Source organism: Adiantum capillus-veneris, chromosome 13 (assembly GCF_014529385.1).
Source record: "Adiantum capillus-veneris isolate H3 chromosome 13, ASM1452938v2, whole genome shotgun sequence".
NCBI lineage: Eukaryota > Viridiplantae > Streptophyta > Polypodiopsida > Polypodiales > Pteridaceae > Adiantum > Adiantum capillus-veneris.
The window spans coordinates 56,774,728-56,788,008 of NC_140943.1; the positions used below are offsets into that span (position 1 = coordinate 56,774,728).

A 13,281-nucleotide genomic window follows, 5' to 3' on the forward strand; every position below is an offset into this window, starting at 1 on the left:
GCCTAGATCCTTACACACATACTTAGGCCAAGGAAAATGCATGAAGTGCCCATCCAAGGTGCCATGAAATGTTATTTGTCCATCCATCTCAACAGAGTAGTGTCCATAAGGAAGGGGCCTAGGGCTACAATTCTTCAAGGGTTGTTTAGCTGATTATTTCTGTCAAAGGCAAGGCTAGGGATGTAGACAATGGGAACAAATTCTAGTCGAGAGTCACATCAACAACGGAGACCGATAAATACTGAGCCCAATTACTGCGGTAATTGCACAATGGAAAGTCTTTTAGAGGCCTAGTTCGACACCTATAAATAGGGCCCATTACTCATTTGATGAGCTCTATTGTATTGCCCATAGTCTAGAGTCACTCTTGAAGCTAGTCATTCTCTTCTACACATTTGGCATTAAGCTCAAATCATTTTGGCTCATGCTATTGTACTTATTACCAGTTGTACTCATCTGAATATACAATCCTATTTGAGTTGCAGTATCAGTCTCACATTTCCATTTCATTACCATTTCAATTCAGCCTTTGTCTTTGTATGATCTATTGTTTGAAGTCTGCTTGCTTGATCTGGTTTAACTGATTCTACTAATCCAACATGGAATAGTTGTTAAAAGTGACGATACTCATTCCATTTTGGCGATCACAATGGTGAGCTAAATTGCTCTTGATAGAGAATCTCTATCTCCCATTTGGATTTTGGAGTTAGCTTAAGTCATTAATGCCACCTGGACAAGTCGGCCATGGTCAAAATCCAAAAAACAAATTCATGGAGAATCCAGATCGGGTTAACACCATTCTAGAAGAGTCGAAGTGGGGCTCTAACACTGATACCGATCCTGGAAATGATACCGATATCAACCTAGACCAACAGGATACGGAGGAGAGGGACCACACTTAGCACTCTCACCAATCTAGGAGGAGACATTCAAAGAGAGCAAAGAGGCGATCTCGTTCCAATGGATCTCAGAACAAGGATAAGGGCTAGATATAAAAATCTCTCTTTGTACTCAACTCATGTGTCAGTTGTATCCATGTGCTCTTGGTATCTACCTAAATCAAATCCTGACATATGAGTCAAGACTTGATCTCTGTCCATGTGAGAGATAGGGAGGGTGCATGCAAGGAATACTGGAATGGAGGAAGTCTATCCATGTTGAAGCCATGCAACTGGAACCATGATGTCATCTACCCATACTAGCATGTTGAGTCCCCTTATAGCGCTAGCTGTAGAGACGATTCAAGAGCTAGCCGAGCATATTTGTCTCTAGGAGGTCCCATAATGAAATGAAATGTTATATTAAATTTCTTCAAAAGGCCAAAATGACCTATGAGACCAAACTGATACAATCTTGGTGGATTTAATCCAATGTCTGGGTACAAAAATGAAGTGAAGTAAAATGAAAGACTAAAATCATCATCATCATCAGTACCCTAGGATGCCAGGCATCGGGCGTTTTCGAAAAAGTACTGCATCAGCTAAAGTGCTTCGCCAATGTCCACCTCTGTAAATAGTCATACTAGGCATCTCACATGTCGTGCTAGAATAGTCTTGATCCTCTGATGAAGCCTCCGTCGATATTGTGATCGCCTCGCATGTAGACGTGGGAATCTAGCTCTTCCGAGCTCAATGGCTCTGTCAACTAATATACCTCTGGTATAAGTGTGCTCTAAAGTCTGATGTGAAATATGCTTATTTGGATGATGAGTCCTTACTCTAAAGTAGATGTGAGTTTTAGAATTGACACCCTTGCTGTTATTCAGTCACTTTACCTCAGAGCAAGTCCTAGTGGTGGGCACCTCCGAGTGCGACCATCAGAGTCCTATATGATATCCCATCCCGCTGCTCCCCTCACTGATTATAGAAGCCCTCACCTCACAGTGTCTGTCTTGGGGCGTCAATTCTCAGGAGTGATAGTGGATGGTGGATCTGGCATCAGCCTTATGCCCAAGTTCACTATGTTAGTTGTAGGTCTACAACCTACTCGCCTTGCTCCTTTCACAATTACATTGGCCAACCAGTGGAAAACAGTCTACCCACTGGGCATAGTGTTTATGCAGGTACAAGACTTTACCTTTAACTAGGATTTTGTTGTGGTTTGTCTTCCCTCGGTTGAGGGCGGATTTCTCTTTCTCATCGGTAGACCATGGCTGCGACACACTAAATCACTTCATGATTGGGGAAATGATGCCATGTAGATGCATATATCCTAGTTCCCCAATGCAGCCCATTCGCCTAGAAGGAGGCATGGATCCTGTCATACAACAAAGTTCTTTGTCCCTAGAGACCAGCCTTGAATTGGAACAACCTACTCCACCTGACGGGTCAGACGAAGATTTGTTGGAGTGGTTGGACGCTACCAAATCTATGCCTTGTTATGAGTCTCTATTCAATCTTTTCCTAAGGGTACACCCTCTTCCAATGTTTCCACGGTAAATCAACCCAATGAGCCACCTGAGTTAGCTCAAAGGGTGGAGGTCATAGCACCTACTCACCATGCACCCTTGGTGGAAGCCTTTGGATTGGGTGAGCCTACAAAGATTCATAGTAGCGGAAACATATCTCCTCTACAGGAGTTCACCCCCCTCGCATCATCAGCCCCATTGGTGAATAAGCTTTGCTTTGTGTCTAATGAATTCCCCTTCACCGAGATTCCTCAAGGCGGGATACAACAAAAAAATGTCGATTTCAAGATTCATGAGTTCACTACTCATGATGTCTCTCTACTCCTTGACGCAACAACCTCTTCACCTACAAGGAATTCTTTAGCAGTTCCAACTCGAGACCCAGTAAAAGGAAGACACTTCTGCAACCTTGTACACACCCCGTGCTCCTCGACAAGATGCAGAGTAGATTTCTATGGTATGTGTCATAAAAGATAAGGTTAGCCTCATTCAAGGTTAGAGAAGCATCCATCAATACTGATTTTGGAAGAGACTGGTGTGTAAAACCAGTGGGAAGACCAGTGGGTATATTGCTAGGTGGACCTTCTGTAAGGAATCAGACTACCACAAAATTCAGCTTTGAATGGGAGGCTATCTGTGCAAGTGCATGTGTACCCATCCCATCCCTCCCACCTCACCCCTATCTACCCCTTACTCGCCCCTACCCTCCTCCCCTGGCCCCTACCCACCCCCTCTCTCTCCCTGGCCCCTACCCACTTCCTACTTGCCCCTACCCAACCCACCTCGCCCCTATCTACCCCTCCTTGCCCCTACCCACCCCCTCTCTCTCCCTCGCCCCTACCCACCCCCTACTTGCCCCTACCCAGCCCACATTGCCCCTACCCTCCCCCTACTCACCACTACCCTCACCCCCTACCCACCCCATCTCTCCCTCACTCGCCCCTATCCAACCCCTTCTCCTTGCTCTCGCCCCTACCCTCCCTAGCCTAGGCCCTACCCTTTCCCTCTCTCTTCCCCTTACCTCATTGCAATGCCTCAACCTACCTCGTTCTTGAGTGTCGCTAAGCAAATTTTTTGGATTTTATGCAGTAAAGGTGGCCACCAAAAAATTATAGCACTAGCAATGTTGCTTCACGGCAGCTTTTGGAATGTGACAACTCTAGTGTCTTGCTTTCTCATGTAGAAAGATTCACATTATTGCCTTGTCCTTTGTGACGAACAGTCTTGGTAGCCACCTGACCTCGTCTTTTAAGTGCAATTACCCTAGCTTTTGTGACTTTCTGGGATTTTGTTTAGGCATGGGCCTTCTTCAGTTTTTTGCCCCCTACCTTCTGTACGGTTTATCTCATTGTGGTAGAGTTCATCATATTCTGCATTGGTCTCTTCCTCCTCGAGATTCAGTTTCTTTGTTCAACCTCAACCTCTTCAAACGAATTGAGCTGTATTTTCCTGTTAGTTTCAGAGTTTGACTCACTGAGACGGTGAGTGGTTTTGTGGCGGGCAACCTGTATAGCAGGGCTACAGTTTCACAGGCACTGGACAGACAGTTAGTTGCAATTGGGCTTGAGTTCACACTGGGCAGACTCTCACCTTGGCAGTGGCATGTGGCAAGTGTTACGGATGGTGGTCCAGTGGACACCGTGGCCAGACCACCACCACCTCATTTGGGAGATATGCTTAGCTGGACTGGGATATCTGTCAGCTATTTGTGGCTCTTTAGGAGATACATATGAATGGTTGGTTCCAGTCGTGGCTACAAATCATCATCTACTTTTGGGTGGTTAGTGGTCTAGAGTCTATCATCTTGAGCTGTACACAACACGTCTGCACCATCCCTGCACAGTTAAGCCTCGACACTCAGCTCCAGCCCAGGAATAGGAAATACCAGCATAGTTGCATGACAAAGCGCATATTTGGATGTGTGGAGCGTCCTAATCAAGGAGCCTGAGGAAGGAAAATTGCATCCTAGAGAACGTAGTAAAGGATAAGGACTACATTCGAGAACCATTCCCAAAAGATTTATTTGAACCTTTTGGTTGGGAAAAAATACTGCCTACTCTAGATGTGTGCGTAAACGAAATAACGCCCACGAAGTTTTGTGATGAGAATGGCTATGCATAACTCCCTATTTTATGATAAAGGTGTTGAAGGAAGCTAATGAACATTGTGAGTATGAAAGTGGAATAGGTGAAACAAACAATGTCATGAAGCATGGTGCAAAAGCACAAATGAAGGAAGAAGAGCAGCCACAAGAATCTGTCATCATTGACATACTTGAAGAATTGACAACAGTTGTTTCAAAGACGGATCTAGAAAAAGCGCAACTAAAAGCAGATGAAGAAGAAACGTTTCCAAGTTCCACATTAGATGTTCAACAAACTCAAGATCAAGAGAAGAATATGGAGAAGACAAAAGATCGAGTGTCTCCAACCGTGGTCAAAGTAAGCATACGGAGAAACAAAACTCAAAATCTCATGCTCAGTTGTGATAGATCCTTAAAATACAAAGAATATGATGTCTTATGAAACGTGGATAATGATGGGAAAGCCGCCAATCACTGAGCTAGAGGAGATAGTTTACACAAGTTCTAAAACAGTAAGTCCTAGCTTTGGAGTGGCAAAATCCATACTCAAGTTGAGTACTGGGGAGTTCAAGGACACTTTTGACATAACCGATTCCCATCACATCAAAGAGAGTCTAGTCCTAACAGAAAGCTAGAAGAGAATCTTCTTTCAACAACAAAAAAATCTTCAATAACAACAACGACAAGAGTCCCAAAAGCATCTCAAATCCATGCAGAGAAGAAGCAACCAATAATCATAAACAAATGTAAAGCTAAAGAAAACACTGAAGTAGATCAGCCTCGCAAGTCAACTTTACCTTCGATAATGCAATGGAAACCTAAGGAAAAATTTTATCAACCAAAGTTTCCATCACGACAAAGCCTCTAGAAGACAAAGAGAATCAACCAAGTGTTAATGTCCAAAGAGCACATCAAAATCAAAGATCCAACTAGGATACTGGAAGTGACAAGTTCAACCTCAACAACCAAAGGTGATCGGGTGGGTAGCATCAAATGAGTCAATCACTGCGCACATTGAGGTATGAGTGGAGAAGGATCTACATCAAAAAAACGTGGAAGCTATTGCGACGTCCTTTGATGTCACATGTGCTACATTTGTTTCTTGAAGCACCCATCAACTCCATCTTTCATACATGATCCTAGAAAGCACCTACATTGACAGAGCACTTTCAATGCTAAAGACCAGCCTACAAAGTTGAAGACAACCCTAGCAACAAGATTGCACATGGTCATGTCAAGGGAGAACACGAGCTAGGAAGAGAGGAATGTTGACAGACAAAGTAAATGGGCGCCCACCTGGCCGGACACCACATTTTATTGTCGAGCTAGCGTAGCTATACTGTGTGTAAATCCTGATTCCAGAGTAGCTTATCAATTCTCCGAGTTGTAATTTTATCATGATATGTGTAAAGGTCCATGTGAGTCGGCCACTGGCCATTTAGAAAGCCCTATCTATAAAAGGTAACGAGGTTAATGTGAAAGGGAGGTTTATTTTTGGGAGAAGAAAGAGCTCTGTTGTACATAAGCTCAAGTGACTGCGAAGCTCCAACTTGTAATCAACTTTTTTAATGATTGGGTAATCCGATTTCAATTTCGAAACTTGCATTGTGTTCCTCTCTCTTTGCTCTTTCATTCAAGTGTAAGCATTGTCAGATTTGTAGTGGTTCGTGACTACACATCTAAGAGCCTAATCTTTAGATTTGAGTGCTTAAATCATTGGTTTTTTGACGATTTGACCATAGGATAGTGTTCCTAGACCTTAGGGCGACCTTTGGAGATAATTCTATTGCAGTATTTAGGACCTTTGATCATGATGAATTGTGATTTTTGTACCTTACTGGATTGCGACCAGACTTGGTAGGATGTGTCCCTAGACCTCTTAGACCTCCTTCTAAATTTCGTTGCATGTCGAGTCCGTTCGAGTGCCGAAATGGCGTGATGACCTACAACAATGAGAAAGGACATAGGCAGATTTCCTATGATTGACTTGTTGTGATTCTCTTGTTGAGTTGATGTGTTTGCTTGTTAGGTTCACTTCTTGAGGACTGACAACCTCAAAGAGTCTCCATGCCCCATCCAAGTCACTTCCCTAAGTATTGACATTATGTTAGTGCTAGATAGCTATGCTACAAACGTCCGTCGCAGTGACCCGCTAACACGCGGCCAACTGGAAAACAATATCATATTGACAAGCCATTAGGGAATGATTATTCTTCACACTTGGCTACCATTAGCCTCTTGTGTGTAGAATAGAGTGCATGCATTGTTTTTCTTTGCATTTCTTGAACCTCCTTCTCTATTCCATGCATGTGCACTTGTAGTAAAGGGCGCATGTAGGTGGAATACCCATTTGCATGTGTGTTGAGAGTGATAGGTTGAGGTGAAGAGGGAAGGAAGCCCATGCAATAACTTCTCTTCTACCTTTTTCTTGCACCTTTCTTGCACACAAAGTCATGTTCCTCATTTTCATGGATAAAGATCTCTCAGTCAATTGAGGTGTTGATATGCCCTAGCCTGGTCATTACTATCCTTGGATTGAAAATTCAAGTTCTTCTTAATCTTGTGCATTTTGCTATGCTACAATTACATAGCAGCTATGGCACCAACCTTTGTCCTGTGTTTATTGCAGCTATGGTGATGGTGATCAACAATGACATAGTAAAATTAGTCATGGTGATAAGCAAAGTTGCGATGCTAACGATGTACAAAGTACGACTGGATGGCTAGGAGCATGTGGGTGGATGACTCAAGCCAATAGTCATAGGATAGAGCAATCAATAGTCCGAGCAAGAGGGGGACTCCAAAGCCATAACTGTACTTGTTTATGGTCTTGGTGATGATGAATCATTCTCATTACTCTTAAGAGAGTTTGTACTGTTGAGAGTGTCCCACACAAAAATATGTGGTCCATGGAGCTCTGAGTATGATCTCGCTCTTGAAAGTCGTGCACCAAGTGAGGTGCAAGTGCCACCATGTATACCACCTATTAACTAGTAACTCTTGGGAGTTGGGATCCTTTGGCATTCAACAAAATATACAAATAGATATGTAGGACTTTCTTCGATTCTCTATATGGCCAAAAATACTTAAACAAAGGATGTGGCTGTCCCCTATTGTTTAGAAAGAGTTAATCAAACAATTAAGTTACATTATGACGACATCCCTAGGACCAGAATAAGAATAGGAAACTAGAATAACCTTTCTACCACACTAAGTTGGTTGTCTCCTATGGGGTATTAGGTCTCAAGTCCATGAAGAGAAGCCCCTTTGGCAAGCCAAAAGCTTTACACTTCTGAAGGAGATAATGGGATATATGCGGCGAGAAGTGTCTTTTGCTGACAGTGAAGAGGCGTGGTCCATGGAGATACTTAAAAACACAGAAAATGTACGAGGCATGGCCAAGCAGCAGCAGGAGGGGAAAACATATATCGTCTTTTTGGATCAGCGGTGGCTATGGACTCTGCTGCCATTGTGCCCACTTCGTCCTTATGCTCGCTCAAGCACCAGCAGTTTCCTTCCACCTCGTACACCCCTACGGTTGCTCTTCACACCAGCTCGGCTTCTCCTTGTGGGCGATCCCTCACCAGACGCTTGTTTCTCCATAGCCTGGGTCTGAAAGATGGCTTGATCGGTGCTCGCATGTTGCCATTACCTGCCATGCCAGCGAGGTTGCAGCGGCGGCGGTGGCTCACCCCTGTTTTGGCATCTTCTGCTGCCGCATCCTCTGTACCATCCCCTAGCTCTGATTCCCCCGCTCCGTCTCCACCCATCAGTGACATTGTTTGGCCCGCAGCAGGTATATATTTCCGCATTGTAAGATTTCTGGGTCTTGTTGGTAGATGCGATTTGGCAGATTCTGAGTAAGAACCATACATGATGTTCGTTGGCTAGTGAGCAAACATAATGCATTTGCGCGCACACGAATAGAAAAAGACAGATTTGTGTATGTTGATTCTAATGATTTCACTCACACACACAGATTTGTTTAGACGCTTATGTTAATTCATTCATAGAATATGAGAGAAAGAGGGAGTTGTGGAAGCTCATTGCATGGTGACTTTGTGGCATTAGTTTCACCAGTGCACTTTGTGAATTCTGCTGACATTTATTTGTAAGATACGCAATGGTAGTCTTCTTCCCAATGAACCCTGTGAAATTTCACCCGACGGTCTTCATGCACATATGTATACGAAACGTGTATGCTTGTGCACTGATGGTGTCCGTTATCCTGCTGAAGTTTTTTATTTGTGTGGAAATGCAGGTGCCTTCGTGGCAATGCTGGGCATGTCCTATCTCGACAAGTTGGTAGAACCCATGGGACTCATGTTCACAATCGCACCGTTTGGAGCGGTGTGTGCTGTGCTCTTTGCCACTCCCACCACACCAGCTGCACAGGTTTGCCTACTTCCGTGCAAAAAAATCTACAGTTTGATTAGGAAAACTGAACATACTTGCAATGGACTGCTGAAGTGAAGGACATTCTATACCATATATCAAGGGGGCAGAGATGCCCTCCCTCCCCCCCCCCGGTCTCTCCACACAAAAAGAGAGAGTGCCGCCTCCAGACTTGTTAGTATAGTTTTTGAAGCTGCATGACAGAGAGCTTTACTTGCACTAAATATTGTATGAAAAGCACCTCAGTAACCTAATCTCACTGGTTTTACAGGAATGGTGAAATTATAGGGAAAAATGGTCTATCAGTATATTTAGAAATCTGATAGTATAATACAACTTATATACTTGTTTTTAGTATGCTATGTTCTATACCTGCTATTTGGCATGGGGAACTCATGATGCCAAATTCAGTGGTCGAACTCGCAGCCTTGTGGTCTCCCTTTGTTTGACTGAATCGTCTGGACTATCTGCTGAATCAGCACCTGTTTCTTTGTCGCCTTCTCTCTCTCTCTCTCTCTCTCTCTCTCTCTCTCTCTGTTTCCTTGTGCTGATGGTATTCTTTTCTGTGTATTTGCAGAAATATAATATGTTTGTAGCGCATGTAGGATGTGCAGCAATGGGGATTGCCGCTCTAGCTCTTTTTGGACCAGGCTGGCTAGCCCGGGGAACAGCCTTAGCGGCTTCTATTGCATTCATGCAGTTGACAGGCTCCATGCACCCTCCTGGTAATGTATTCTTGTTTGGTCAGCTTATTTGCTTGAAAATTGAAAGCAGGCACTGGAAGTATATGAAAGAAGTGAAAGCTTCAGTAACCAAGGAACAAGTTACTTGCTGTGGCATTTGTCTGGTAAAAGCAACGTTTCAATCGAAACCAGAAAAAGTATGATATTAGAGTTTAGACGTTGCTCTATAGGAATGATTTTTTCAAGAGTAGAGCAAGTAGCAGGAGTTAAGAGAGAAAGCATGAGGAGCCACTTTTGCATCATTTGACTCCCAAGTGTCGAAAGCTTTTTAATGTCCTTGCTCCCATTTGCGTGGCAACCATGGTCTCATGAATGAGAGAGAGCATGAGGATGGCTACTTTTCCGTCATGTGACACCAAGAGTTGGAGCTTTCTAAGGTTAAGAGAGAGAGCATGAGGATGGCCACATATGTGTCATTTGACACTTAAGAGTCGGAGCTTACTAACGACCTTGTTTCCATTCATGTGGCAACCGTGGTCTCATGAAAGGTCTTCTTAGGATCCCCTCATAATGAGTAATTCTTACCAATGTCTACAATCGCAAAAGTACCTACTCATTGCCGATTCTGCAGCTTGCGACAACCTATGAGTTCGAGGTGTCCCAAAGATTGCTTTGTGATCTGTGACAAGGTGGTCCCTTGTTCCCAGACCTTATGACATCATTTGCGAATTGTAATGTGGATGAGCTCTGTGTTATGATTTGTTTATGTACTTTGGGATATAACTAAAGCCTGTGATGAGTTTCAAGCATTGCATTTGATTCCTGAGCTAACCAAACTGGGTTTATTTTGTCAGCTGCGGGGCTTCCACTTCTTTTCATTGACGTTCCAAAATTTCATCAGCTGCAGTTGTGGTATCTAATTTTCCCGAGTGCAGTGGGCTGCATTCTACTCTGCTTACTGGTAAGTCGTGTCGTATTAATGGGAAGGCTAGGTGACCAACTTCTTTCTAGTCAAAGGTACAGCTCACAATTGTTGATGAAGCATTGTTTTGGTGGCGGTAATGTTTTGCAGCAAGAGGTGGTTCTGTTTTTGCGGAGATCATGCAAATTTTGAGTGCATCCTTCTATGGAACTACCGTGGTAGGGTCTTAAATACACGGGCTTCATCCGTTGAAGGCTACTGTACCTCAGCAGATTTGACTCGAGCTATCTTCTTTTAATCGGGGTTTGTAGATACGTGCTGAGATTGTTGGGCAGTGGGCAGACTTTGTGCAGATTTTTGTGTTCTCTTCCTGGCCATGTATGAGGGCATTCTGTTTTTGGACTGGGTAATATGCACATTTTCTATGCTTGTAATCAACCGGGTGCTTGAGGCCCTCAGGTTGTGGTGTGGGTGGGTATACATGAGAGAGAGAGAGAGAGAGAGAGAGAGAGAGAGAGAGCTTTCTTGACCTCCTTAAGCAGCCAAACTCGGCCTAGGGGACAGGGCAAGGTACATGGGTGTCTGTCCTCTAGCTATCCTGTCACAAACGGGAGCGCAGAACAATATACAATACATTCGGATAAATAGGATTTATCACTTATTACTCCAGCCAGAGGATATAGAGAGAAATAAATAGAGAGAGAGATAGAGAGTGAGAAGATCGACACAGTACTGGGACTAGAAGATGGGCTGGTCCCCCCCCCCGTAGTAGTATCTTTATTACTGAGGAGAAGTCTATACAAGCACTTGAACCGAACGTATTACCACATTCGTTCTAGAATAAAACTTGATGGTTCTCGGAAGCCACGGCTTCCGACTCCCGAGGCTAAACCCTATTCCAAGGAACTTTCGGTCCTTGTTCCAATTCCTCAAGAATCAAGGTCCTCGCCTCTGGATCTCACCTTCCTTCCAGACTCAGGGCATGGCATCCCTGTAACTCTCTTGCCAGAATTCTCTTCCCGCAGAACAACTCTGTTTTCTCGGACACGAAGTCCTTACTTGGGAATCCCAATTTCCATATCACAACTTGAGAGACTACCTCTCTCCGATCCATGGATCTACTTCCCAAACCCGGGTACGAAACCCTTGGATTGATTTGGCTCTAGTTCCTTAGAGCGCTTTTCTCATGCAGAGGCTCATGCCTTCCTCTGCTCCTACTCCCTCACGAAGAGGAAGTACACTTGCAATCAAATACTCAAAGATGAGAACATGAAAATCGTTACCTTCAAAGTCTAGACGCTCGAAACGAAACTCGATTCTCAAAAAGCAATTCCTCGGAAGAGATCTCTCCATAGAAAATCCTCTTCTCCAATCCTACACACAAAAGAGGTGTGTTCTCGGGTTTCTTCTCGTAAACCAGTCCCGTCTATGATGTTTATGGGCTGAAAACAGAGAAAAACAGCAACTTGTCGCGATGGAAATACGCTTCGTAGGCACTTCTTCGCGAGGGAACTCGCGCAATGGGTCTTGGCGACATCTGGTACACTTGGGGCAGCCACGGGCATCACCGGCAACGCCTTCTTTTCGGCTGAAATTTGTAGCAGCATCTCCTCCTTGCAAAGATTGGTCCTCCCCTCTGAGTGAGGGCATGTGATGCTTTTATAGCTTCTAGCCACGAGCACAAATAGTTGCTCGTGTAGAGATCGCGGTCGTTTTTTTTTTAATATAAATTTTTTTTTTCATGTTCTGCTAGAAAAAGAGAGAAAACGTTGGCTGATCTGTTGCCTTATCTATCAGATGGTTGTCCACTTATTAAGTGGGCGGTCGGCGTATTTTAAAAGTAGTCTAAACCTATCCAAAAACTCAACAAAACCTTATAAGTTAAAAACAATGCTTTCACAGCACTTCCCAGGCGTCCTTGGATGCAATCACATGCACAATTGCAATGCAAACATAAACTTCCTCGCGGGAAAGCATTTGCTTTCTCGAAAAGCAAGCTCGTTGTCTCAGAAATGGTCTGTTTTTCCTCAAAGTTTCTGTTGAACCCATCTTCATTCAAGTGCTTGTTTTTCCTTGTGCACAATTCTAACACAGTTCGGAATTTCCTCCCGACTATAGATATTCTCTTTCCGATGCACCCGTCACCCACCTTGTGACACATCTGGAATACCCATCACCTAATCCTTTCCTACTGAACTGACAATACAATCTTCCTCACGATGCTCTGTCACCCATCCTATGATGCATCAAAGATGTCCGTTCCCGGATGGTCGGATACTTCTTTACGATGCTCTCTGTCACCCATTCGATGTGACGCATCAGAAGTACCTGTTCCTGGTGGCTTTACAGATATTCTCGTTCTCAATGCTTCCATCATTACTTTGAACAACGTACTAGGAATACTCTATACTCGGATGTCTCCAGTGAGAAAAACCCTCACTTAAAATTTCAAAAATTCATTTAGAATTATTTTTCCTGTTGTTCCAAGCGAGAAAACCCTCACTTATAAATCCAATAATTCATTTAGAATTATTTTCTTGTCAAATAAAGCCAGTTTAGCAACTTCCCTCTCACTTATAAACAGTTGTCCTCAACTGTAGAGGTTCAACTGAATTGCCGGGGAGAAACCGGAAAGATTTCAAATCTTGCTCAATGGTGAGTTGAGCTAGTTCCTTCTCAAAAGAGAACTTTTAAAATTAATTTTAACAGAAATTCAAAAATTCAATACTCACCTTACCGGTTCATGTCCTTCCTCTGGTACCTCGAGGATATCCTTCACCAATTATCAAAC

At 43.7% G+C, this 13,281-nt stretch overlaps 1 protein-coding gene across 1 annotated transcript; it reads left to right on the forward strand.

Moving 5' to 3' along the window:
• The first annotated feature begins 7,802 nt into the window (after positions 1 to 7,802).
• Positions 7,803 to 10,958, forward strand: LOC147444048 (uncharacterized). The gene is made up of 5 exons (XM_086526787.1): positions 7,803 to 8,286; positions 8,752 to 8,885; positions 9,463 to 9,610; positions 10,423 to 10,529; positions 10,641 to 10,958. Exons 1-5 carry the CDS (start codon positions 7,944 to 7,946, stop codon positions 10,680 to 10,682), a joined length of 774 nt encoding a protein of 257 aa, XP_086382913.1. The 5' UTR covers positions 7,803 to 7,943; the 3' UTR covers positions 10,683 to 10,958.
• Positions 10,959 to 13,281: the final 2,323 nt, after the last annotated feature.